General features: G+C 50.6%; 1 protein-coding gene across 2 annotated transcripts in view; it reads right to left on the reverse strand.

The window, feature by feature from the left end:
• The window catches only part of LOC132822324 (V-type proton ATPase subunit B-like), a 97,213-nt gene that overhangs the window by 13,306 nt on the left and 56,063 nt on the right, over nucleotides 1–27,844 (reverse strand). The window contains exons 7-9 of one of the 2 annotated variants that reach the window (XM_060835601.1): nucleotides 27,709–27,810; nucleotides 22,324–22,421; nucleotides 4,523–4,646 (exon numbers count right to left, since the gene is read on the reverse strand). In XM_060835601.1, the coding sequence (XP_060691584.1) occupies nucleotides 4,523–4,646; nucleotides 22,324–22,421; nucleotides 27,709–27,810 (324 nt within the window). The remainder of the gene's footprint in view (nucleotides 1–4,522; nucleotides 4,647–22,323; nucleotides 22,422–27,708; nucleotides 27,811–27,844) is intronic. The other variant, XM_060835694.1, reaches the window with a different exon arrangement.

Consider the following 27,844-nt stretch of genomic DNA (forward strand, 5'->3'; position numbering starts at 1 on the left):
GCTGCCCCAGGAAAGCAGCCAACATCATCCCACCCCGGTAACCCTGCCTTCCACCCTCTTCTGTCGAGCAGAAAGTATAAAAGTTTGAAAACACGTACAAACAGATTCAAGAGCAGCATCTTCCCCGCTGTTGTCAGACCTTGTACAGACCTCTCAAACGTTAATTCTGATCTCTCTCTCTCTCTGTGCACCTTCTCCCCAGCTGTAACACTGTATTCTGCCCTCTGTTTTTTTTGATTAGATTAGATTAGACTTACAGTGTGGAAACAGGCCCTTCGGCCCAACAAGTCCACACCGACCCGCCAAAGCGCAACCCACCCATACCCCTACATTTACCCCTTACCTAACACTACGGGCAATTTAGCTTGGCCAATTCACCTGACCCGCACATCTTTGGACTGTGGGAGGAAACCGGAGCACCCGGAGGAAACCCACGCAGACACGGGGAGAACGTGCAAACTCCACACAGTCAGTCGCCTGAGTCGGGAATTGAACCCGGGTCTACAGGCACTGTGAGGCAGCAGTGCTAACCACTATGCCACCGTGCCGCCCACCCTGATGCACTTTGTATGGTAGAGCACCCAACACAACACTTTTCACTGTATCTCGGTACAGTGACAGGAACACAACTAATATCAAACTAATATCAAATCAGGAAAATGACATTAAACTTCAGAAACATGATTTCTGTCATGAACACACACAATGACTGAGCCTCCCCAACCCTCTGGGATAGAACATAGAACAGAACAGGCCCTTCGGCCCACGATGTTGTGCCGAACATCTATCCTAGATTAAGCACCCATTCATGTACCTATCCAATTGCCGCTTAAAGGTCGCCAATGATTCTGACTCTACCACTCCCACGGGCAGCGCACTCCATGCCCCCACCACTCTCTGGGTAAAGAACCTACCCCTGACATCTCCCCTATACCTTCCACCCTTCACCTTAAATTTATGTCCCCTTGTAACACTCTGTTGTACCCGGGGAAAAAGTTTCTGACTGTCTACTCTATCTATTCCTCTGATCATCTTATAAACCTCTATCAAGTCACCCATCATCCTTCGCTGTTCCAACGAGAAAAAGCCGAGAACTCTCAACCTATCCTCGCACGACCTATTCTCCATTCCAGGCAACATCCTGGTAAATCTTCTCTGCACCCTCTCCAAAGCTTCCACATCTTTCCTAAAGTGAGGCGACCAGAACTGCACACAGTACTCCAAATGTGGCCTAACCAAAGTCCTGTACAGCTACAACATCACTTCACAACTCTTGAATTCAATCCCTCTGCTAATGAACGCTAATACACCATAGGCCTTCTTACAAGCTCTATCCACCTGAGTGGCAACTTTCAAAGATCTATGTACATAGATCCCATGATCCCTCTGTTCCTCCACCTGACTAAGAACCCTACAGTTAACCCTGTATTCCGCATTCTTATTTGTTCTTCCAAAATGGACAACCTCACACTTGGCAGGGTTGAACTCCATCTGCCACTCCTCAGCCCAGCTCTGCATCATATCTAAGTCCTTTTGCAGCCGACAACAGCCCTCCTCACTATCCACAACTCCACCAATCTTCGTATCATCTGCAAATTTACTGACCCACCCTTCGACTCCCTCATCCAAGTCATTAATAAAAATTACAAACAGCAGAGGACCCAGAACTGATCCCTGCGGAACTCCACTTGTAACTGGGCTCCAGGCTGAATATTTACCATCTACCACCACTCTCTGACTTCAACCGGTTAGCCAGTTTTCTATCCAATTGGCCAAATTTCCCTCTATCCCATGCCTCCTGACTTTCCGCATAAGCCTACCATGGGGAACCTTATCAAATGCCTTACTAAAATCCATGTACACTACATCCACTGCTCTACCCTCATCCACATGCTTGGTCACCTCCTCAAAGAATTCAATAAGACTTGTAAGGCAAGACCTACCCTTCACAAATCTGTGCTGGCTGTCCCTAATCAAGCAGTGTCTTTCCAGATACTCATAAATCTGATTGAAGATTTGTAGCTCGGGTATCCGTTGTTGTGGTTCTGCTCGCCGAGCTGGAAGTTTTTGCTGCAAACGTTTCGTTCCCTGGCTAGGGAACATCATCAGTGCTGTTGGAGCCTCGTGTGAAGCGCTGCTTTGATGTTTCTTCCGGTATTTATAGTGGTTTGTTCTTGCCGCTTCCGGGTGTCAGTTTCAGCTGCAGTGATTTGTATGTGGGGTCCAGGTCGATGTGTCTGTTGATGGATGTTCTTGCCGTTTCCGGGTGTCAGTTTCAGCTGTAGTGGTTTGTATATGGTGTCCAGGTCAATGTGTCTGTTGATGGACATCCCCAAACTCCATCAACAGACACATCGACCTGGACCCCACATACAAATCACTGCAGCTGAAACTGACACCCGGAAGCGGCAAGAACAAACCACTATAAATACCGGAAGAAACATCAAAGCAGCGCTTCACACGAGGCTCCAACAGCACTGATGATGTTCCCTAGCCAGGGAACGAAACGTTTGCAGCAAAAACTTCCAGCTCGGCGGGCAGAACCACAACATACTCATAAATCCTATCCCTCAGTACCCTTTCCATTACTTTGCCTACCACAGAAGTAAGACTAACTGGCCTGTAATTCCCGGGGTTATCCCTATTCCCTTTTTTGAACAGGGGCACAACATTCGCTACTCTCCAGTCCCCTGGTACCAACCCCGTTGACAGTGAAGACGAAAAGATCATTGCCAACGGTACTGCAATTTCCTCTCTTGCTTCCCACATAATCCTAGGATATATCCCGTCAGGCCCGGGGGACTTGTCTATCCTCAAGTTGTTCAAAATATCCAACATATCTTCCTTCCTAACAAGTATCTCTTCTAGCTTACCAGTCCGTTTCACACTCTCCTCTTCACCAATACGGTCCCTCTCGTTCGTAAATACTGAAGAAAAGTACTCATTCAAGACCTCTCCTATCTCTTCCGACTCAATACACAGTCTCCCACTACTGTCCTTGATCGGACCTACCCTCGTTCTCATCATTCTCATGTTTCTCACATACGCATAAAAGGCCTTGGGGTTATCCTTGATCCTACCCACCAAAGATTTTTCATGCCCTTGAGTGATAGACAATTCCAGTGATTTATTACTCTCTAAGTGAGGTAATTAATCCTCATCTTTGTCCTAAATGTCCCGCCCATTATAGAACATAGAAATATACAGCACAGTACAGGCCCTTCGGCCCTCGATGTTGCACCGATCCAAGCCCACCTAACCTACACTAGCCCACTATCCTCCATATGCCTATCCAATGCCCGTTTAAATGCCCATAAAGAGGAAGAGTCCACCACTGCTACTGGCAGGGCATTCCATGAACTCACAACCCGCTGAGTAAAGAATCTACCCCTAACATTTGTCCTATACCTACCACCCCTTAATTTAAAGCTATGCCCCCTCATAATATCTGACTCCATACGTGGAAAAAGGTTCTCATGGTCAACCCTATCTAAACCCCTAATCATCTTGTACACCTCTATCAAGTCACCACTAAACCTTCTTTTCTCCAATGAGAACAGCCCCAAGTGCCTCAGCCTTTCCTCATACGACCTTCCTACCATACCAGGCAACATCCTGGTAAACCTCCTCTGCACCCGTTCCAGTGCCTCCACATCCTTCCTGTAGTATGGTGACCAAAACTGCACACAATACTCCAGATGAGGCCGCACCAGAGTCTTATACAACTGCGAGTAAAAAATGAGGTCTGCAGATGCTGGAGATCACAGCTGAAAATGTGTTGCTGGTCAAAGCACAGCAGGCCAGGCAGCATCTCAGGAATAGGGAATTCGACGTTTCGAGCATAAGCCCTTCATCAGGAATTCCTGATGAAGGGCTTATGCTTGAAACGTCGAATTCCCTATTCCTGAGATGCTGCCTGGCCTGCTGTGCTTTGACCAGCAACACATTTTCAGCTCTTATACAACTGCAACATGACCTCAGGACTCCGGAACTCAATTCCTCTACCCAAGACTGTTCCACTTCAAGATTTACCAGGCAGGGGGAAAAACATGAGGGACGACTGGCCCAGTTTCCTCAATCTCTCCTCAGATCTGCCAATGTCCATCTTTATTGGGTTCTGGTTCCTAACCGCGGTCGGAGTTTTGGAACTCACTGCACCCTGACACCGTTAGTCAGTCAGAGGTTGGTGTGAGAGCTCAGAAGATTCGGCAACATCTGGTCCAGTCACCCTACCCAAAAACGCTAACTCCGATTTCTCTCCTCGGCACGCTGCCCGACCTGCTGAGCTTTTCCAGCAACATCTGTTTGACTTAGAGCATCCGCGGCTCGTTTGGTTTTGATTTTTTGTCAGAATTCTCATTCTCCTCCCCCCCCCCCCCCCCCACGATTAAACCCAATGTGAACTCACTACTCACTACGCCCTTTCCCTCTGCCTCCCGCGTCACCTTCGACCCCGGCCTGGACTCTGAACCTTTCAGGGTGGGGGTGGGGTGGGGAATTTGGGCGTAAGGTGGTCACTCACCTCCCGCAGAGCCTCTGCGTATGAGCTCATATCCGTCAGGATGACCAGCACATGCTTCTCACACTGATAGGCCAGGAACTCAGCCGCAGTCAGGGCCAAGCGGGGAGTAATAATCCGTTCAATCCTGAAGCAAAGACACAGCCAGTGGGAATTCATTCCGGTCTCAGTAGTGAGGGGGCAGGGACATGTTCTGTCTCAAGTGTACACTGATCCTGCGTGGAGTTCTGTACCTGTGCCTGGCTGGATTTTATTTTGTTTTATTTATATCCAGGATGAGGGCGTCGTTATCCTAGGCCCAGCATTTATTGCCCGTCCCTAATTACCCAGAGGGCAATTAAGAGTCAACCACATTACTGTGGGTCTGGAGTCACGTGTAGGCCAGACCTGGTAAGGGTGGTAGTTTCCTTCCCTAAAGTGAACCAGATGGATTTTTCCCAACAATTGGCAATGGATTCATTGTCGTCATTAGATCCTTAATTCCAGATATTTATTTGTTCCCATGTATCTGCTGCCCTTGTCCTTCGAGATAGTAGAGGTAACAGATTATGGGGAGGTGATGGATCAGTGTTATTTCTTTATATTTCTTTCTTTATTTCTCTATTTCATTGAACATAGAACATACCAGCGCAGTACAGGCCCTTCGGCCCTCGATGTTGCCCCACTAATCTGAGGCTCATCTAACCTACACTATTCCATTCTCGCCCATATACCTATCCAATGACCATTTAAATGCCCTTAAAGTTGGCGAGTCTACTGCTGTTGCAGGCAGTGTGTTTCATGGCCCTCCTACTCTCTGAGTAAAGAAACTACCTCTGACATCTGTCCTATATCTATTACCCCTCAATTTAAAGCTATGTCCCCTCGTGCTCACCATCACCATACTTGGAAAAAGGCTCTCCCTGTCCACCCTATCTAACCCTCTGATCATCTTATATGTCTCTATTAAGTCATCTCTCAACCTGCTTCTCTCTAATGAAAACAGCCTCAAGTCCCTTGGCCTTTCCTCATAAGGCCTTCCCTCCATACCAGGAGAAAGTGAGGACTGCAGATGCTGGAGATCAGAGCTGAAAAATGTGTTGCTGGAAAAGCGCAGCAGGTCAGGCAGCATCCAAGGAGCAGGAGAATTGACGTTTCTGGCATAAGCCTTTCTTCAGGAGCCCTTGGATGCTGCCTGACCTGCTGCACTTTTCCAGCACCACATTTTTCTTCCCTCTGTACCAGGCAACATTTGAGTAAATCTCCAAAGCTTCCATATCCTTCCTATAATGCAGTGACCAGAACTGTACACAATAGTCCAAGTGTGGCCGTACCAGTGTTTTGTACGGCTGCAGCATGACCTCATGGCTCTGAAACTCAATCCCTCTGCCAATAAGCACTAACACACTGTCTGCCTTCTTCACAACCCTGTCAATCTGGGTGGCAACTTTCAGGGATCTGTGTACCTGGACACTGAGATCTCTCTGCTCATCTGCACTCCCAAGAATCTTACCATAAGCCCAGTACTCTGCATTCCTTTTACTCTGACCAAAGTGAATCACCTCATACTTATTCACATTAAACTCCATTTGCCACCTCTCAGCCCAGCTCTGCAGTTTATCTGTGTCCCTCTGTAACCCACAACATCCTTCGTCACTATCCACAACTCCACCGACCTTAGTGTCATCTGCAAGTTACTAACCCATCCTTCTACACCCACATCCAGGACGTTTATAAAAATGACCAGCAGCAGTGGACCCAAACAAATCCTTGTGGTACCCCACTGGTAACTGAACCCCAGGATGAATATTTCCCATCAACCACCACCCTCTGTCTCCTTTCAGCTAGCCAATTTCTGATCCAAACCGCTAAATCATCCTCAATCCCATGCCTTCGTATTTTGTACAATAGCCTGCCGTGGGGAACCTTATCAAACCCCTTACTGAAATCCATATACACCACATCAACCACTTTACCCTCATTCACCTGTTTGGTCACCTTCTCAAAGAACTCAATAAGGTTTGTGAGGCACGACCTGCCCTTCACAAAACCACGTTGACTATCCCTAATCGACTTATTCCTTTCTAAATGATTATAACTCCTATCTCTTATAACCTTTCCAACACTTGACCCACAACTGAAGTCAGGCTCACTGGTCTACCAGGGTTGTCTCTACTCCCCTTCTTGAATAAGGGAACAACATTTGCTATCCTCCAGTCTTTTGGTACTATTCCTGTAGACAAGGACGACATAAAGATCAAAGCCAAAGGCTTGGCAATCTCCTCCCTGGTTTCCCAGAGAATCCAAGGCTAAATCCCATCCAGCCCCAGAGACTTATCTATTTTCACACTTTCCAGAATTTCTAACACCTCCTCCTTGTGAACCTCAATCCCATCTAGTCGAGTAGCCTGTTTCTCAGTATTCTTCTTGACAACACTGTCTTTTTCCAGTGTGAATACTCATGAAAAATATTCATTTAGCGCTTCCCCTATCTTCACTGACACCACTACTGTCCTTGATTGGCCCTAATCTTACTCTTGTCATTCTTTTATCCCTTATATACCTGTAGAAGGTTTTAGGATTCTCCCTGATCCTATCCGCCAACAACGTCTCATGTCCCCTTCTCGCTCATCTTAGCTCTCTCGAGGTCTTTCCTAGCTGACTTGATTCTCTCAATCACCCTAAATGAGCCTTCACATCTCATCCTAACATAAACCTTCTTCTTCCTCTTGACAAGAGGTTAAACTTTCTTCGTAAACTACTGCTCCTACACTCGACAACTTCCTCCCTGTCTGACAGGTACATATTAACAAACGACAAACAGTAGCTGTTCCTTGATTAAACTCCACATTTCTGTTGTGCCCATGCCTGCAGGTTCCTTCCCCATGCAGTGCATCCTAAAAGTTGTCTAATCACATCGTAATTGCCTTTCCCCCAGCTATATCTCTTGCCCTCCGGTGTATACCTATCCCTTTCCATCACTAAAGTAAACATAACTGAATTGTGGTCACTATCACCAAAGTGCTCACCTACCTCCAAATCTAACACCTGGCTGGGTTCATTACCCAGTACCAAATCTAATGTGGCCTCACCCCTTGTTGACCTGTATACATACTGTGTCAGGGAACCCGCCTGCATACATTGGACAAACACTGACCCATCTGAAGTACTTGAACTATAGTATTCACAGTCAATATTTAATAAGTTGAAGACCCCACAGCATCTGCTCCAATCAAGAATCATCTTTGCTATCCTTTCCTCTAGATCCCTGGAACAGTTCGGAGGCCTGTAGAAAACTCCCAACAGGGAGACCTCTTCTTTCCTGTTTCTAACCTCAGCCCAGACTACCTACTTTATTTTTATGCCTTTACATCTATCTTTTGCTTTATTTTTCTGTGACTTAAGATGACACTGGAGAGTAGTGACATTAATATGAAGGACTTATGCTCGAAACATCGAATTCTCTATTCCTGAGATGCTGCCTGGCCTGCTGTGCTTTGACCAGCAACACATTTTCAGCTATTAATCCAGAGACCTGACGCATGACCCCGCCCCCACGCTTGACCCCGCCCCCACACCGAGCAACGTCACCACATCTAACTCCGCCCCTACATCGATCACTGTCCCCGCCCTTAACCCCACCCCCACTCCCAGCTCCAGCCTCACACCAGGTCCTAGCTCCCAGCCTTGCCGGATCGTCACCATCCCTCCAGATCTCCCCCTCTCTGAGGATGAAAGATCAGTCCTCAGCAGGGGCCTCACCTTCGTTCCCCTACGCCCTCGGATTAATGAGTTCAACACGAGGCGAGATATTGAACAATTCTTCCGCCGCCTTCGCCTCCGTGCCTACTTTCACAACCAAGACTCCCGCCCACCCTCTGACGACCCCTTCTCCCGCCTCCAACTCACCCCATCCACCTGGACACCCCGTGCAGGCCTCCTACCCGCCCTCGACCTCTTTATAGCCAACTGCCGCCGCGACATTAACCGACTCAACCTCTCCACCCCTCTCACCCACTCCAACCTCTCACCCTCGGAACATGCAGCCCTCCCCTCCCTCCGCTCCAACCCCAACCTCACCATCAAACCGGCAGACAAGGGAGGCGCGGTAGTAGTTTGGCGCACCGACCTTTATACCGCTGAGGCCAAACGCCAGCTCGCGGACACCTCCTCCTATCGCCCCCTTGACCATGACCCCACCTCCCACCACCAAACCATCATCTCCCAGACCATCCATAACCTCATCACCTCAGGGGATCTCCCATCCACCGCCTCCAACCTCATAGTCCCACAACCCCGCACCGCCCGTTTCTACCTCCTGCCCAAAATCCACAAACCTGCCTGCCCCGGCCGACCCATTGTCTCAGCCTGCTCCTGCCCCACCGAACTCATCTCCGCGTACCTCGACACGGTTCTGTCCCCTTTAGTCCAAGAACTCCCCACCTACGTTCGGGACACCATCCACGCCCTCCAGCTCCTCCAGGATTTTCGCTTCCCCAGTCCCCAACGCCTTATCTTCACGATGGACATCCAGTCCCTGTACACCTCCATCCCCCATCACGAAGGACTCAAAGCCCTCCGCTTCTTCCTTTCCCGCCGCACCAACCAGTACCCTTCCACTGACACCCTCCTTCGACTGACTGAACTGGTCCTCACCCTGAATAACTTCTCTTTCCAATCCTCCCACTTCCTCCAAACTAAAGGAGTTGCCATGGGCACCCGCATGGGCCCCAGCTATGCCTGCCTCTTCGTAGGATATGTGGAACAGTCCATCTTCCGCAACTACACTGGCACCACCCCCCACCTTTTCCTCCGCTACATCGATGACTGTATCGGCGCTGCCTCGTGCTCCCACGAGGAGGTTGAACAGTTCACCAACTTTACCAACACCTTCCATCCCGACCTCAAATTCACCTGGACTGTCTCAGACTCCTCCCTCCCCTTCCTAGACCTTTCCATCTCTATCTCGGGCGACCGACTCAACACAGACATCTATTATAAACCGACTGACTCCCACAGCTACCTGGACTACACCTCCTCCCACCCTGCCCCCTGTAAAAACTCCATCCCATATTCCCAATTCCTTCGTCTCCGCCGCATCTGCTCCCAGGAGGACCAGTTCCAACACCACACAGCCCAGATGGCCTCCTTCTTCAAGGACCGCAGATTCCCCCCAGACGTGATCGACGATGCCCTCCAACGCATCTCCTCCACTTCCCACTCCTCCGCCCTTGAGCCCCGCTCCTCCAACCGCCACCAAGATAGAACCCCACTGGTTCTCACCTACCACCCCACCAACCTCCGTATACAACGTATCATCCGCCGTCATTTCCGCCACCTCCAAATGGACCCCACCACCAGGGATATATTTCCCTCCCCTCCCCTATCAGTGTTCCGCAAAGACCACTCCCTTCGTGAGTCCCTCGTCAGGTCCACACCCCCCACCAACCCAACCTCCACTCCCGGCACCTTCCCCTGCAACCGCAGGAAATGTAAAACTTGCGCCCACACCCCCTCCCTCACTTCCCTCCAAGGCCCCAAGGGATCCTTCCATATCCGCCACAAGTTCACCTGTACCTCCACACACATCATCTATTGCATCCGCTGCACCCGATGTGGCCTCCTCTATATTGGGGAGACGGGCCGCTTACTTGCGGAACGCTTCAGATAACACCTCAGGGACGCCCGGATCAACCAACCCAACCACCCCGTGGCTCAACACTTTAACTCTCCCTCCCACTCCACCGAGGACATGCAGGTCCTTGGACTCCTCCACCGGCAAAACATAACAACACGATGGTTGGAGGAAGAGCGCCTCATCTTCCGCCTGGGAACCCTCCAACCACAAGGAATGAAGTCAGATTTCTCCAGTTTCCTCATTTCCCCTCCCCCCACCTTGTCTCAGTCGATTCCCTTGAACTCAGCACCGCCCTCCTAACCTGCAATCCTCTTCCTGACCTCTCCGCCCCCACCCCACTCCGGCCTATCACCCTCACCTTGACCTCCTTCCACCTATCCCACCTCCATCGCCCCCTCCCCCAAGTCCCTCCTCCCTACCTTTTATCTTAGCCTGCCTGGCACCCTCTCCTCATTCCTGATGAAGGGCTCTGGCCCGAAACGTCGAATTTCCTGTTCCTTGGATGCTGCCTGACCTGCTGTGCTTTAACCAGCAACACATTTTCGACATGTTCTGAAAACTCAGGTCTGCACCCTGCCATTGCAGACGGTGGAATTTGAATTCAATAAAATCCTGGAATTGGAAGACTAATGATGACCGTGAAATTATTGTCAGTTGTTGGAAAAAGTCCACCTGGATCATTAATATCCTTGAGGGAAGGAAACTGCCATCCTCACCTGGTCTGTCCTACATGTGACTCCAGACCCACAGCAAGGTGGTTGACTCTTAGGGGTGGGTAATAAACGCTGGCCTCGCCGGCCTGTGAACAAATAAAAGAATTTGGAAGGCACAACCCCAGGGAACTGATACTGAGGGATTCAGTGATGGTCACACCACTGAATGTCAAAGGGCAGGGGCTGGATTGGAGAGGGATCATTGCCTGGTACCCGTGCAGCACAAATGTCACCTGCCACCTATCAGCTCAAAGGCTGCATATTGTCCAGGTCTTGGCCATGGGCTCCTTCAGTGTCGAAGGAATCACAAATCATCTTTGCTATCCTTTCCTCTAGATCCCTGGAACAGTTCGGAGGCCTGTAGAAAACTCCCAACAGGGAGACCTCTTCTTTCCTGTTTCTAATCTCAGCCCAGACTACCTACTTTATTTTTATGCCTTTACATCTATCTTTTGCTTTATTTTTCTGTGACTTAAGATGACATTGGAGAGTAGTGACATTAATACGCTCTGCTGTATTTTATAAAATGCCATTTTGGAGTTTGGTTTCATGTCTGATCTCGTCAGATTTGTTTCAAATTCTGTGTCTCACGACCTTATTCTCCACAATTACCTGATGAAGGGGCAGCGCTCCGAAAGCTGATGCTTCCAAATAAACCTCTTATACTATAACCTGCTGTTGTGTGATTTTTTTAACTCATTTGATTGTCACCGGAGTTCCTCTGGGGGTCTTCCTGCAGTCCTGCCTTCCACCACTTGGTGACACTAGAGCACCACCTAGGTACTGAGACCAATACCTGCCCCCTGGGGCAGGGTGGTTGACACTGCCCCTCACCTCACAAACCCTGACCCCTTGTGGTTTGCTGCAGGACTGCACCGATTTGCAGGATTATTAGAATTTATTTACCAGGAATCCATCAAAGCTAGATTGTAACAGGATTAAATTTACCGATAACACTGAGTGAAGTGGGAATTAAGTTGTTAAGAGGAATAAGAGAGGAATGCAAAGGAATATGGGCAGGTCAATGGAGGATTAAAACTTTTGCCAGATGCAATATTAAGTGGGTAAATGCAAACTCAGCCATTTTGGCAGGAAGAATAGAAAAACAGAACGCTATCTAAATGCAGAGAGATTGCAGAGGAATCTGGGAATCCTGGTCCATGGATCACAACAAGTTAGAGAACTGGAATATAAAAGTAGAGTCTGTGTTGCATTTGAACAGGGCAGTGGTGAGATCACACCTGCAGTACTTTGGAATATTTGATCTTACATTTGAAAGAAGTCAGAGTTGTGGCAGGAGCAGTTTAGGGAGGGTCCATTTGACTCATCCCTGGTATAAAAGGTTCACCTTATGAGGAAGGGGGTTGAACGGAGTAGGCCTGTATCCGTTAGGGTTAAGAAATGAGATGAACTATCCTGAGGGCAGGGGTCAGTGTAGATACCAGAAGATGTTTCCTATTGTGGGGGAGACCAAATCGAGGGGAGACAGGCTAAGAATCATGATTCTCCCATTAATACAGAGACACGGGCAGGGACAGTTTCTTAGAGGATCTTTAGACCATTGGACCATAAGAAATAGGATCAGAAAAGGCCATTTAACCCATCTGAGTGTGTTCCACCATTCAATCGTGGCTGACATATTTATTTTTGGGCGGCACAGTGGTTAGCGCTGCTGTCTCACAGCGCCTGAGACCCGGGTTCGATTCCCGCCTCAGGCGACTGACTGTGTGGAGTTTGCACGTTCTCCCCGTGTCAGCGTGGGTTTCCTCCGGGTACTCCGGTTTCCTCCCACAGTCCAAAGATGTGCGGGTCAGGTGAATTGGCCAAGCTAAATTGTCCGTAGTGTTAGGTAAGGGGTAAATGTAGGGGTATGGGTGGGTCGGTGTGGACTTGTTGGGCCGAAGGGCCTGTTTCCACACTGTAAGTAAGTAAGTAATCTAATATTTCTCGACCCCATTCTCCTGCCTTCTCCCTGTAACCCTTGACCCCCTTACCAATCAGGAGCCTAACTATCTCTGTCTTAAACACACTCAGTGACTTGCCCTCCCCAGCCCTCTGTGGGAATGTGTTCCCCGGATTCCCCACCCTCTGGCTGAAGAGATTCCTCCTCATCTCAGTTCTAAAGGATCATCCCCTCACCCTGAGGCTGTGCCCTCGGGTCCGAGTATCCCCTACAAGTTATTGAGTGCAGTTGAGACTGAGATAGGTTGGTTGTAGAATGGTGACTGGATCAATAATTACAGTTGAGAGACATATCAGCAATGATTAAATAATGGAGCAGGACCAACTGGATGGGTTGAAGGGTCTAATGCAGCTCCAAGATCCTTCCAGTCTGAGCTTTAGACTGTGAGAATATTTGTCCCAGGACAGCAGTGAGGGTTGGGCCTTTGAAGGTTTGGAAGCAGAGGTCCAAACTGATTGGACAGGGAATGGGGAGGGGAGGTGGGAGGCAGAGAGGAGGGGAGGTGGGAGGCAGACGGGAGGGGAGGTGGGAGGCAGAGAGGAGGGAAGGTGGGAGGCAGAGAGGAGGGAAGGTGGGAGGCAGAGAGGAGGGGAGGTGGGAGGCAGAGAGGAGGGGAGGTGGGAGGCAGAGAGGAGGGAAGGTGGGAGGCAGAGAGGAGGGAAGGTGGGAGGCAGAGAGGAGGGGAGGTGGGAGGCAGAGAGGAGGGAAGGTGGGAGGCTGAGAGGAGGGGAGGTGGGAAACAGACGGGAGGGGAGATGGGAGGCAGACGGGAGGGGAGGTGGGAGGCAGACGGGAGGGGAGGTGGGAGGAGGGAAGCAGACAGGAGGGGAGGTGGGAGGCAGAGAGGAGGGGAGGTGGGAGGCAGAGAGGAGGGGAGGTGGGAGGCAGACGGGAGGGGAGGTGGGAGGCAGACGGGAGGGGAGGTGGGAGGCAGAGAGGAGGGGAGGTGGGAGGAGGGAAGCAGACAGGAGGGGAGGAGGGAGGCAGACGGGAGGGGAGGTGGGAGGCAGACAGGAGGGGAGGTGGGAGGCAGACGGGAGTGAGGAGGTGAGAACATAGTCAAGACATCCAGGAGCTTCTCAAATGGCAGGGCAGGCTGATCACTGACTGCTGCTGTGACCTCCTCAATACCCACAACAACAAACTGTCCCTGTCCTGGGAGTGTTTGATGGGGACAGTGTAGAGGGAGCTGTACTCTGAATCTAACCCCGTGCTGTCCCTGTCCTGGGAGTGTTTGATGGAGACAGTGTAGAGGGAGCTTTACTCTGTATCTAACCCTGTGCTGTCCCTGTCCTGGGAGTGTTTGATGGGGACAGTGTAGAGGAAGCTTCACTCTGTCTCTAACCCAGTGCTGTCCCTGTCCTGGGAGTGCTTGATGGGGACAGTGTAGAGGGAGCTTTACTCTGTACCTAACCCCGTGCTGTCCCTGTCCTGAGAGTGTTTGATGGGGACAGTGTAGAGGGAGCTTTACTCTGTATCTAACCCCATGCTGTCCCTGTCCGGGGAGTGTTTGATGGGGGACAGTGTAGAGGGAGCTTTACTCTTTATCTAACCACGTGCTGTCCCTGTCCTGAGAGTGTTTGACAGGGACAGTGTAGAGGAAGCTTTACTCTGTATCTAACCCCGTGCTGTCCCTGTCCTGAGAGTGTTTGATGGGGACAGTGTAGAGGGAGCTTTACTCTGTATCTAACCCCGTGCTGTCCCTGTCCTGGGAGTGTTTGATGGGGACAGTGTAGAGGGAGCTTTACTCTGTATCTAACCGTGTGCTGTCCCTGTCCTGAGAGTGTTTGATGGGGGACAGTGTAGAGGGAGCTTTACTCTGTATCTAACCCCGTGCTGTCCCTGTCCTGGGAGTGTTTGATGGGGACAGTGTAGAGGGAGCTTTACTCTGTATCTAACCCTGTGCTGTCCGTGTCCTGGGAGTGTTTGATGGGGACAGTGTAGAGGGAGCTTTACTCTGTATCTAACCCTGTGCTGTCCCTGTCCTGGGAGTGTTTGATGGGGGACAGTGTAGAGGGAGCTTCACTCTGTCTCTAACCCTGTGCTGTCCCTGTCCTGGGAGTGTTTGATGGGGGACAGTGTAGAGGGAGCTTCACTCTGTCTCTAACCCTGTGCTGTCCCTGTCCTGGGAGTGTTTGATGGGGGACAGTGTAGAGGGAGCTTGACTCTGTATCTAACACCGTGCTGTCCCTGTCCTGGAAGTGTTTGATGGCGACAGTGTAGAGGGAGCTTTACTCTGTATCTAACCCCGTGCTGTCCCTGTCCTGAGAGTGTTTGATGGGGACAGTGTAGAGGGAGATTTACTCTGTATCTAACCCCATGCTGTCCCTGTCCGGGGAGTGTTTGATGGGGGACAGTGTAGAGGGAGCTTTACTCTTTATCTAACCACGTGCTGTCCCTGTCCTGAGAGTGTTTGATAGGGACAGTGTAGAGGAAGCTTTACTCTGTATCTAACCCCGTGCTGTCCCTGTCCTGAGAGTGTTTGATGGGGACAGTGTAGAGGGAGCTTTACTCTGTATCTAACCCCGTGCTGTCCCTGTCCTGGGAGAGTTTGATGGGGACAGTGTAGAGGGAGCTTTACTCTGTATCTAACCGTGTGCTGTCCCTGTCCTGAGAGTGTTTGATGGGGGACAGTGTAGAGGGAGCTTTACTCTATATCTAACCCCGTGCTGTCCCTGTCCTGGGAGTGTTTGATGGGGACAGTGTAGAGGGAGCTTTACTCTGTATCTAACCCTGTGCTGTCCATGTCCTGGGAGTGTTTGATGGGGACAGTGTAGAGGGAGCTTTACTCTGTACCTAACCCCGTGCTGTCCCTGTCCTGAGAGTGTTTGATGGGGACAGTGTAGAGGGAGCTTTACTCTGTATCTAACCCTGTGCTGTCCCTGTCCTGGGAGTGTTTGATGGGGACAGTGTAGAGGAAGCTTTACTCTGTATCTAACCCTGTGCTGTCCGTGTCCTGGGAGTGTTTGATGGGGACAGTGTAGAGGGAGTTTTACTCTGTATCTAACCCTGTGCTGTCCCTGTCCTGGGAGTGTTTGATGGGGGACAGTGTAGAGGGAGCTTCACTCTGTCTCTAACCCTGTGCTGTCCCTGTCCTGGGAGTGTTTGATGGGGGACAGTGTAGAGGGAGCTTCACTCTGTCTCTAACCCTGTGCTGTCCCTGTCCTGGGAGTGTTTGATGGGGGACAGTGTAGAGGGAGCTTGACTCTGTATCTAACACCGTGCTGTCCCTGTCCTGGAAGTGTTTGATGGCGACAGTGTAGAGGGAGCTTTACTCTGTATCTAACCCCGTGCTGTCCCTGTCCTGAGAGTGTTTGATGGGGACAGTGTAGAGGGAGCTTTACACTGTTTCTAACCCTGTGCTGTCCCTGTCCTGGGAGTGTTTGATGGGGGACAGTGTAGAGAGAGCTTTACTCTGTATCTAACCCCGTGCTGTCCCTGTCCTGGGAGTGTTTGATGGGGACAGTGTAGAGGGAGCTTTACTCTGTATCTAACCCTGTGCTGTCCCTGTCTTGGGAGTGTTTGATGGGGGACAGTGTAGCGGAAGCTTTACTCTGTATCTAACCCCGTGCTGTCCCTGTCCTGGGAGTGTTTGATGGGGACAGTGTAGAGGGAGCTTTACTCTGTATCTAACCCCGTGCTGTCCCTGTCCTGGGAGTGTTTGTTGGGGACAGTGTAGAAGGAGCTTTACTCTATATCTAACCCCGTGCTGTCCCTGTCCTGGGAGTGTGTGATGGGGGACAGTGTAGAGGGAGCTTTACTCTGTATCTAACCCCGTGCTGTCCCTGTCCTGAGAGTGTTTGATGGGGGACAGTGTAGAGGGAGCTTTACACTGTATCTAACCCCGTGCTGTCCCTGTCCTGAGAGTGTTTGATGGGGACAGTGTAGAGGGAGCTTTACTCTGTATCTAACCCCGTGCTGTCCCTGTCCTGAGAGTGTTTGATGGGGACAGTGTAGAGAGAGCTTTACTCTGTATCTAACCCCGTGCTGTCCCTGTCCTGGGAGTGTTTGTTGGGGACAGTGTAGAAGGAGCTTTACCCTGTATCTAACCCCGTGCTGTCCCTGTCCTGAGAGTTTGATGGGGACAGTGTAGAGGGAGCTTTACTCTGTATCTAACCGTGTGCTGTCCCTGTCCTGAGAGTGTTTGATGGGGACAGTGTAGAGAGAGATTTACTCTGTATCTAACCCTGTGCTGTCCCTGTCCTGGGAGTGTTTGATGGGGGACAGTGTAGAGGGAGCTTTACACTGTATCTAACCCCGTGCTGTCCCTGTCCTGAGAGTGTTTGATGGAGGACAGTGTAGCGGAAGCTTTACTCTGTATCTAACCCCGTGCTGTCCCTGTCCTGAGAGTGTTTGATGGGGACAGTGTAGAGTGAGCTTTACTCTGTATCTAACCCCGTGCTGTCCCTGTCCTGGGAGTGTTCGATGGGGACGGTGTAGAGGGAGCTTTACTCTGTATCTAAGCCCGTGCTGTCCCTGTCCTGAGAGAGTTTGATGGGGACAGTGCAGTGCGAGCTTTACTCTGTATCTAACCCTGTGCTGTCCCTGTCCTGGGAGTGTGTGATGGGGGACAGTGTAGAAGGAGCTTTACTCTGTATCTAACCCCGTGCTGTCCCTGTCCTGAGAGTGTTTGATGGTGACAGTGTAGAGGGAGCTTTACTCTGTATCTAACTGTGTGCTGTCCCTGTCCTGGGAGAGTTTGATGGGGGACAGTGTAGAGAGAGCTTTACTCTGTATCTAACCCCGTGCTGTCCCTTTGCTGAGAGTGTTTGATGGGGACTGTGTAGAGGGAGCTTCACTCTGTCTCTAACCCTGTGCTGTCCCTGTCCTGGGAGTGTTTGATGGGGGACAGTGTAGAGTGAGCTTCACTCTGTATCTAACCCCGTGCTGTCGCTGTCCTGAGAGTGTTTGATGGGGACAGTGTAGAGGGAGCTTTACTCTGTATCTAACCCCGTGCTGTCCCTGTCCTGGGAGAGTTTGATGGGGGACAGTGTAGAGAGAGCTTTACTCTGTATTTAACCCCGTGCTGTCCCTTTCCTGAGAGTGTTTGATGGGGACTGTGTAGAGGGAGCTTTACACTGTTTCTAACCCTGTGCTGTCCCTGTCCTGGGAGTGTTTGATGGGGGACAGTGTAGAGGGAGCTTTACTCTGTATCTAACCCTGTGCTGTCCCTGTCCTGGGAGTGTTTGATGGGGGACAGTGTAGAGGGAGCTTTACTCTGTATCTAACCCAGTGCTGTCCCTGTCTTGGGAGTGTTTGATGGGGGACAGTGTAGAGGGAGCTTTACTCTGTATCTAACCCCGTGCTGTCCCTGTCCTGGAAGTGTTTGATGGCGACAGTGTGGAGGAAGCTTTACTCTGTATCTAACCCCGTGCTGTCCCTGTCCTGGGAGTGTTGGATGGGGACAGTGTAGAGGGAGCTTTACTCTGTATCTAACCCCGTGCTGTCCCTGTCCTGGGAGTGTTTGATGGGGACAGTGTAGAGTGAGCTTTACTCTGTATCTAACGCTGTGCTGTCCCTGTCCTGGGAGTGTTTGATGGGGGACAGTGTAGAGGAAGCTTTACTCTGTATCTAACCCCGTGCTGTCCCTGTCCTGAGAGTGTTTGATGGGGACAGTGTAGAGGGAGCTTTACTCTGTATCTAACCCCGTGCTGTCCCTGTCCTGAGAGTGTTTGATAGGGACAGTGTAGAGAGAGCTTTACTCTGTATCTAACCCCGTGCTGTCCCTGTCCTGGGAGTGTTTGATGGGGACAGTGTAGAGGCAGTTTTACTCTGTATCTAACCCTGTGCTGTCCCTGTCCTGGGAGTGTTTGATGGGGGACAGTGTAGAGGGAGCTTTACTCTGTATCTAACCCTGTGCTGTCCCTGTCCTGAGAGTGTTTGATGGGGACAGTGTAGAGGGAGCTTGACTCTGTCTCTAACCCCGTGCTGTCCCTGTCCTGGGAGTGTTTGATGGGGGACAGTGTAGAGTGAGCTTTACTCTGTATCTAACCCCGTGCTGTCCCTGTCCTGGGAGTGTTTGATGGGGACAGTGTAGAGGCAGGTTTACTCTGTATCTAACCCCGTGCTGTCCCTGCCCTGGGAGTGTTTGATGGGGGACAGTGTAGAGTGAGCTTTACTCTGTATCTAACGCCGTGCTGTCCCTGTCCTGGGAGTGTTTGATGGGGACAGTGTAGAGGGAGCTTTACTCTGTATCTAACCCCGTGCTGTCCCTGTCCTGGGAGTGTTTGATGGGGGACAGTGTAGAGGGAGCTTTACTCTGTATCTAACCCCGTGCTGTCCCTGTCCTGGGAGTGTTTGATGGGGGACAGTGTAGAGGGAGCTTTACTCTGTACCTAACCCCGTGCTGTCCATGTCCTTAGGGTGTTTGATGGGACATGTGGAGGGACCTTTACTCTGTATCTAACCCCGTGCTGTCCCTGTCCTGGGAGCGTTTGATGGGGACAGTGTAGAAGGAGCTTTACTCTATATCTAACCCCGTGCTGTCCCTGTCCTGGGGATGTTTGATGGGGACAGTGTAGAGGGACCTTTACTCTGTATCTAACCCTGTGCTGTCCCTGTCCTGGGAGTGTTTGATGGGGGACAGTGTAGAGGGAGCTTTACTCTGTATCTAACCCCGTGCTGTCCCTGTCCTGGAAGTGTTTGATGGCGACAGTGTAGAGGAAGCTTTACTCTGTATCCAACCCCGTGCTGTCCCTGTCCTGGGAGTGTTTGATGGGGTCAGTGTAGAGGCTGTTTTACTCTGTATCTGACCCTGTGCTGTCCCTGTCCTGGGAGTGTTTGATGGGGGACAGTGTAGAGGGGTTTTACTCTGTACCTAACCCCGTGCTGTCCATGTCCTGAGGGTGTTTGATGGCGACAGTGTAGGGGGAGCTTTACTCTGTATCTAACCCCGTGCTGCCCCTGTCCTGGGAGTGTTTGATGGGGACAGTGTAGAGGAAGCTTTACTCTGTATCTAACCCCGTGCTGTCCTGTCCTGGGAGTGTTTGATGGGAAGAGTGTAGAAGGAGCTTTACTCTATATCTAACCCCGTGCTGTCCCTGTCCTGGGAGTGTTTGATGGGGACAGTGTAGAGGGAGCTTTACTCTGTATCTAACCCCGTGCTGTCCCTGTCCTGGGAGTGTTTGTTGGGGACAGTGTAGAAGGAGCTTTACTCTATATCTAACCCCGTGCTGTCCCTGTCCTGGGAGTGTTTGATGGGGGACAGTGTAGAGTGAGCTTTACTCTGTATCTAACCCTGTGCTGTCCCTGTCCTGAGAGTGTTTGATGGGGACAGTGTAGAGGGAGCTTTACTCTGTATCTAACCCTGTGCTGTCCCTGTCCTGGGAGTGTTTGATGGGGGTCAGTGTAGAGTGAGCTTTACTCTGTATCTAACCCCGTGCTGTCCCTGTCCTGGGAGTGTTTGATGGGGGACAGTGTAGAGGGAGCTTTACTCTGTATCTAACCCTGTGCTGTCCCTGTCCTGGGAGTGTTTGATGGGGGACAGTGTAGAGGGAGCTTTACTCTGTATCTAACCCCGTGCTGTCCCTGTCCTGGGAGTGTTTGATGGCGGACAGTGTAGAGGGACCTTTACTCTGTATCTAACCCTGTGCTGTCCCTGTCCTGATAGTGTTTGATGGGGGACAGTGTAGAGGGAGCTTTACTCTGTATCTAACCCTGTGCTGTCCCTGTCCTGAGAGTGTTTGATGGGGACAGTGTAGAGGGAGCTTGACTCTGTCTCTAACCCCGTGCTGTCCCTGTCCTGGGAGTGTTTGATGGGGGACAGTGTAGAGGGAGCTTTACTCTGTATCTAACCCCGTGCTGTCCCTGTCCTGGGAGTGTTTGATGGGGACAGTGTAGAGGCAGGTTTACTCTGTATCTAACCCCGTGCTGTCCCTGCCCTGGGAGTGTTTGATGGGGGACAGTGTAGAGTGAGCTTTACTCTGTATCTAACCCCGTGCTGTCCCTGCCCTGGGAGTGTTTGATGGGGGACAGTGTAGAGTGAGCTTGACTCTGTATCTAACGCCGTGCTGTCCCTGTCCTGGGAGTGTTTGATGGGGACAGTGTAGAGGGAGCTTTACTCTGTATCTAACCCCGTGCTGTCCCTGCCCTGGGAGTGTTTGATGGCGGACAGTGTAGAGTGAGCTTTACTCTGTATCTAACCCCGCGCTGTCCCTGTCCTGGGAGTGTTTGATGGGGGACAGTGTAGAGGGAGCTTTACTCTGTACCTAACCATGTGGTGTCCCTGTCCTGGGAGTGTTTGATGGGGGACAGTGTAGAGGGAGCTTTACTCTGTCTCTAACCCCATGCTGTCCCTGTCCTGGGAGTGTTTGATGGGGGACAGTGTAGAGGGAGCTTCACTCTGTCTCTAACCCTGTGCTGTCCCTGTCCTGGGAGTGTTTGATGGGGACAGTGTAGAGGCAGGTTTACTCTGTATCTAACCCCGTGCTGTCCCTGCCCTGGGAGTGTTTGATGGGGGACAGTGTAGAGTGAGCTTTACTCTGTATCTAACCCCGTGCTGTCCCTGCCCTGGGAGTGTTTGATGGGGGACAGTGTAGAGTGAGCTTTACTCTGTATCTAACGCCGTGCTGTCCCTGTCCTGGGAGTGTTTGATGGGGACAGTGTAGAGGGAGCTTTACTCTGTATCTAACCCCGTGCTGTCCCTGCCCTGGGAGTGTTTGATGGCGGACAGTGTAGAGTGAGCTTTACTCTGTATCTAACCCCGCGCTGTCCCTGTCCTGGGAGTGTTTGATGGGGGACAGTGTAGAGGGAGCTTTACTCTGTACCTAACCATGTGGTGTCCCTGTCCTGGGAGTGTTTGATGGGGGACAGTGTAGAGGGAGCTTTACTCTGTATCTAACCCCGTGCTGTCCCTGTCCTGGGAGTGTTTGATGGGGAACAGTGTAGAGAGAGCTTTACTCTGTATCTAACCCCGTGCTGTCCCTGTCCTGGGAGTGTTTGATGGGGGACAGTGTAGAGGGAGCTTTACTCTGTATCTAACCCTGTGTTGTCCCTGTCCTGAGAGTGTTTAATGGGGACAGTGTAGAGGGAGCTTTACTCTGTATCTAACCCCGTGCTGTCCCTGTCCTGGGAGTGTTTGATGGGGACAGTGTAGAGTGAGCTTTACTCTGTATCTAACCCCGTGCTGTCCCTGTCCTGGGAGTGTTTGATGGGGACAGTGTAGAGTGAGCTCTACTCTGTATCTAACCCCGTGCTGTCCCTGTCCTGGGAGTGTTTGATGGGGACAGTGTAGAGTGAGCTTTACTCTGTATCTAACCCCGTGCTGTCCCTGTCCTGGGAGTGTTTGATGGGGACAGTGTAGACTGAGCTTTACTCTGTATCTAACCCCGTGCTGTCCCTGTCCTGGGAGTGTTTGATGGGGACAGTGTAGACTGAGCTTTACTCTGTATCTAACACCATGCTGTCCCTGCCCTGGGAGGGTTTGTTGTTGAGACTGCTGAGATTGATAATGTATTGCTCAGTGGAATGTGTGAGGCTGACTCACAGTATTTGGACCAAGTCAGAGCCTTACGTTGGGTCATTGGCGAGATTGAGGAACAGACAGACATTATCCATGGTGCCATTCTCTTCAAAATCCGACTTAAAGAACCGAGCCGTCTCCATGTTCACCTGCCAGCCAGGGGAGAAACAGATGCACAGTTACTCATGTACCTGGGTCACCCACTGCCTCCCTCCCTCCCTCGCTCCTCCACACCCCCCACCCCTCCCCCCCCCCCACACACACACACACACACACACAAACGCGCACACACTACACACACTACACACACACGTTATCCACCTGCTTTCTACACTGGTACTGCTGGTTAACGTGGGCAAGGAATAAGTCAGTGATCCAAATCTCACTGTCTCAGTGATATCAGAGAGAGAGAGAGAGAGAGAGAAAGAGAGAGAGAGAGAGAGGGGTGGGGGTGGGGGGGGGCGGGAGAGGAATGGGGGGTGGAGGTGAGAGAGGGAGCGGGGGAGAGAAGAGAGGGGCAGAGAGGACAGAGGAGGAGAGAGGGGGAGGGAGGAGAGGGGGGAGAGAGGGGGAGTGAGGGAGAGAGGGCGAGAGAGAGGGCGAGAGAGGGAGAGGGGGGAGGGAGAGAGAGCGAGAGGAGTGGGGAGATATAGAGAGAGAGGGGAGGGAGTGAGAGAGAGAGAGGGAGAAAGAGAGGGGGGAGAGAGAGGGGTAGAGGGGGAGGGAGAGCGCGGGAGAGGAGGGGGGAGATAGAGAGAGAGAGCGGGAGGGAGGGGGAGGGAGAGAGAGGGAGAAAGAGGAGGGAGTGAGAGAGGGAGAAAGACGGGGGTAAAGAGAGAGGGAGAGAGAGAGGGAGAAAGAGAGGGAGAGAGAGAGGGAGAGAGTGGGGGAGGGTTGAGAGAAAGAGAGAATGTATGTGTGTGAGAGTGTGTGTGTGTGTGTACGTGTATGTGTGTGTTGGAGGAGGGGGAGCATGGTGGTGGTGTCTATGTGTGTCTGTAAGAGAGTGAGTGTGTGTATGAGAGAGAGTGTGTGTATGAGAGAGAGTGTGTGTATGTGAGTGAGTGTGTGTATGAGTGAAAAACAGTGTGTATGTGTGAGTGTGTGTATACATATGTCTGTGTGAGGGGTAATATGGGTTGGGGGTGTCTGTGTGTGTGAAAGAGAGGGAGAGTGTGTGTGAGTGTGCATGTGTGTATGAGAGTGTGTGTGAAAGAGAGGGAGAGTGTGTGTGAGTGTGCATGTGTGTGTGTGAGTTTGTGTGAGAGTATGTGTGTGTGTGAGAGAGAGTGTGTATGTGAGAGAGAGAGAATGTGTGGATGTTTTTGAGAGCACGTGTGTATGTGTGAGAGAAAGAGAGGGAATGTGTGTGTGTGTGTTTGAGGGTGTGTATGTGAGAGAATGTGTGTATGTGAGAAAGAGAGGGGGGAGAGAGTCTGTGTGTGTGTGAGAGAGAGTGTGTATGCATGAGACAGTATGTATGCAAGAGAGGGAGAGTGTGTGTGTGTGTGTATGTGTGTGTATATGTGTGTCTGTGTGTCTGTCAGTGTGTATCTGTGTCTGTGTGTGTGTCTGTCTGTCTGTGTGTATCTGTGTGTGTGCATGTGTGTGTGTCTGTGCGTGCACCTGTGTGAGTGTGGACCTGGTGTTCTTATTGTTCACATGGACAGCAACTTAACATCAGTATCTGTGGGATTTGTGCAGGTTAACTGTGAACAAGTTGGCATTTATTGCCCTAGTTGCCCCTTGAGAAGGTGGGGGTGAGCTGCCTTCTTGAACCGCTGCAGTCCATAGAACATAGAACATAGAAGGATACAGCGCAGTACAGGCCCTTCGGCCCTCGATGTTGCGCCGACCGAATCCTACCTAACCTATACTAGCCCAATAACTTCCAAATGCCTATCCAATGCCCGCTTAAATGACCATAAAGAAGGAGAGTTCACCACTGATACGGGCAGGGCATTCCATGAACTCACAACCCGCTGTGTGAAGAATCTACCCCTAACATCTGTCCTATACCTACCACCCCTTAATTTAAAGCTATGTCCCCTAGTAACACCTGACTCCATTAGCGGTAAAAGGTTCTTAGTATCTACCCTATCTAAACCCCTAATCATCTTATACACTTCTATCAGATCTCCCCTAAACCTTCTCTTCTCCAATGAGAACAGCCCCAAGTGCCTCAGCCTTTCCTCATAAGATTTTCCTACCATTCCAGGCAACATCCTGGTAAACCTCCTCTGCACTCGTTCTAAAGCTTCCACATCCTTCCTATAGTATGGCGACCAAAACTGCACACAATACTCCAGATGAGGCCGCACCAGAGTCTTATACAACTGCAACATGACCTCAGGACTCCGGAACTCAATTCCTCTGCCAATAAAGCCCAGTACACCATATGCCTTCCTCACAGCACTATTTACCTGGGTGGCAACTTTCAGAGATCTGTGTACATGGACACCAAGATCCCTCTGCTCATCCACACTACCAAGTAGCCTACCATTAGCCCAGTAATCCATCATCTTGTTATTCCTACCAAAGTGAACGACTTCGCACTTAGCTACATTGAATTCCATTTGCCACATTTCCGCCCAGCTCTGCAACTTATCTATATCCCGCTGTAACCTACCACTTCCTTCCTCACTATCCACAACTCCACCGACTTTTGTGTCATCCGCAAACTTGCTTACCCAGCTTTCAAGTCCTTCCTCTAGATCATTTATAAAGATAACAAAAAGCAATGGTCCCAAAACAGATCCTTGTGGTACACCGCTAGTAACTGCGCTCCAAGATGAACATAATCCATCAACTACTACCCTCTGTCTCCTTCCAGCCAGCCAATTCCTAATCCAAACCTCTAATGTATCCTCAATGCCATACCTCCGAAGTTTTAGCATTAGCCTACCATGGGGAACCTTATCGAACGCCTTACTAAAATCCATATACACAACATCTACTGCTTTACCCTCATCCACTTCCTTGGTCACCTTCTCAAAGAACTCAATAAGGTTTGTGAGGCACGACCTGCCCTTCACAAAACCATGCTGGCTATCCCTGATCACGTTATTCCTACCCAGATGTTCATAAATCTTATCCCTTACCATTCTCTCTAAGACTTTGCCCACCACTGAAGTCAGACTCACTGGCCTATAGTTGCTAGGGCTATCCCTACTCCCTTTCTTGAACAATGGGACCACATTCGCTATCCTCCAGTCCTCTGGTACTATTCCTGTTGACAACGACGACATAAAAATCCAGGCCAATGGCTCTGCTATCTCCTCCCTAGCTTCCCATAGGATCCTGGGGTAAATGCCATCAGGCCCAGGAGACTTATCTATATTCATCCTTTCCAATATTCCCAAAACCTCTTCCCTGCATATTTCCAGGGCATCCATTCTAATTATTTGTGATTCAATATTCACATCAGCAACAGTGTCCTGTTCCTGAGTGAATACTGAGGAAAAGTACTGATTTAATGTCTCTCCAATCTCCTCCGCCTCCACACACAACTTCCCACTACTATCCTTGACTGGACCGATACCTACCCTAGTCATCCTTTTATTCTTGACATACCTATAGAAAGCCTTTGGGTTTTCCCTAATCCTACCAGCTAAAGACTTTTCATGTCCCCTTCTCGCTTCTCTTAGCTCCCTCTTTAGCTCCTTCCTGGCTACCTTATAACACTCAATCGCCCCTACTGAACCTTCACGCCTCATCTTTACATATGCCGCCTTCTTCCCTTTCACAAGGGACTCCAATTCCTTACTAAACCACGGCTGCCTCACAGGGCCCTTTACACCATGCCTGACTGGTACATACCTATCGAGGACACGCAGTAGCTGCTCCTTGAACACTCCCCACATCTCATTAGTGTTCTTCCTTGAAGCCTGTTTTTCCAATCCACACATCCTAAGTCATGCCTCACTGCATCATAATTTCCCTGCCCCCAGCTATAGCTCTTGCCCTGCGGCACACGATTATCCCTCTCCATCACTAAAGTAAAAGTCACCGAGTTGTGGTCACTGTCCCCGAAGTGCTCACCTACCTCCAAGTCTAACACCTGGCCTGGTTCATTACCTAGAACCAAATCCAATATAGCCTCCCCTCTTGTTGGCCTGTCGACATATTGTGTCAGGAAACCCTCCTGCACACATTGGACAAACACCGACCCATCTAATGAACTCGAGCTATAGCTCTCCCAGTCAATATCTGGGAAGTTAAAGTCCCCCATAACAACCACCCTGCTACCTTCACTCTTTTCCTGAATCATCCTCGCAATATTATCCTCTACTTCTCTAGGACTATTAGGAGGCCTGTAGAAAACACCTAACAGGGTGACCTCACCTTTCCTATTTCTAACCTCAGCCCAAACTACCTCAGATGGCAAGTCCTCTTCCATCATCCATTCCACTGCTGTGATACTGTCTTTGACAAGTAATGCCACGCCTCCCCCTTTTTTACCCCCATGTCTGATCCTACTAAAACATTTGAACCCTGGAACGTGCAACAGCCATTCTTGTCCCTGTTCTACCCACGTCTCTGTAATGGCCACAACATCGAAGTCCCAGGTACCAACCCACGCTGCAAGTTCACCTACCTTATTCCTTATACTTCTGGCATTGAAGTATACACACTTCAATCCACCTTTCTGGTTACAGGCACCCTCCTTAGAGATCGCTGTGGATCCATGTGCTGTGGGTTGACCCACAATGCCCTGAGGGAGGGAATTCCAGGATGCTGACCCAGTGACAGTGAAGGAACGGTGATATATTTCCAAGTCAGGATGGTGAGTGACTTGGAGGGGAATTTGCAGGGGGTGGTGTTCCCATGTATCTGCTGCCCTTGTCCTTCTAGATGGAAGTGGTTGTGGGTTTGGAAGGTGCTGTCTGAGGATCTTTGGTGAATTTCTGCTGTGCATCTTGTAGATGGTACACACTGCTGTTACTGAGTGTTGGTGGTGGAGGGAGGGAGATGTTTGTGGATGTGGTGCTGGGCTGCTTTGTCCTGGATGGTGCCAAGCTTCTTGAGTGTTGTTGGAGCTGCACCCATCCTGGCAAGTGGGGAGTATTCCATCCCCCTCCTGACTTGTGCCTTGGAGATGGTGGACAGGCTTTGGGGAGTGAGGAGGTGAATTACTTGCTGCAACATCCCAAGCCTCTGACCTGCTCTTGTAGACACTGTGTTTATGAAGTGAGTCCAGTTGAGTTTCTGGTCAATGATTACCCCCAGAATATTGATCGTGAGGGATTAGTAGGGATTGCTGCTGGAAATTCTCTTGTTATTTAGCCAATATTTAACTGCGGTAGTAACCAGCAGTTTCTTCTTTGACGCCTGCTCCTCTTGGGCTCTGCCGTGGCGGGGTGGGTGGGTGCGTGCTGATGAAACATTCAGGGGGAGACTGTGAATGGGAATGATCCCATCAAGGGCAAGGCTTACCCCCATCGCTGCAAAGACAATGGCAAAGTTGTCCTCACTGTAATCCACCACATGCTTGGCTTTCTTGACCAGGCCGGCCTGCCTGCAGATCTGAGCAGCAATCTACGGTACAGTCACAGAGACACAGAGCACGAGT

This window comes from Hemiscyllium ocellatum, chromosome 1, assembly GCF_020745735.1.
Source record: "Hemiscyllium ocellatum isolate sHemOce1 chromosome 1, sHemOce1.pat.X.cur, whole genome shotgun sequence".
Lineage (NCBI taxonomy): Eukaryota > Metazoa > Chordata > Chondrichthyes > Orectolobiformes > Hemiscylliidae > Hemiscyllium > Hemiscyllium ocellatum.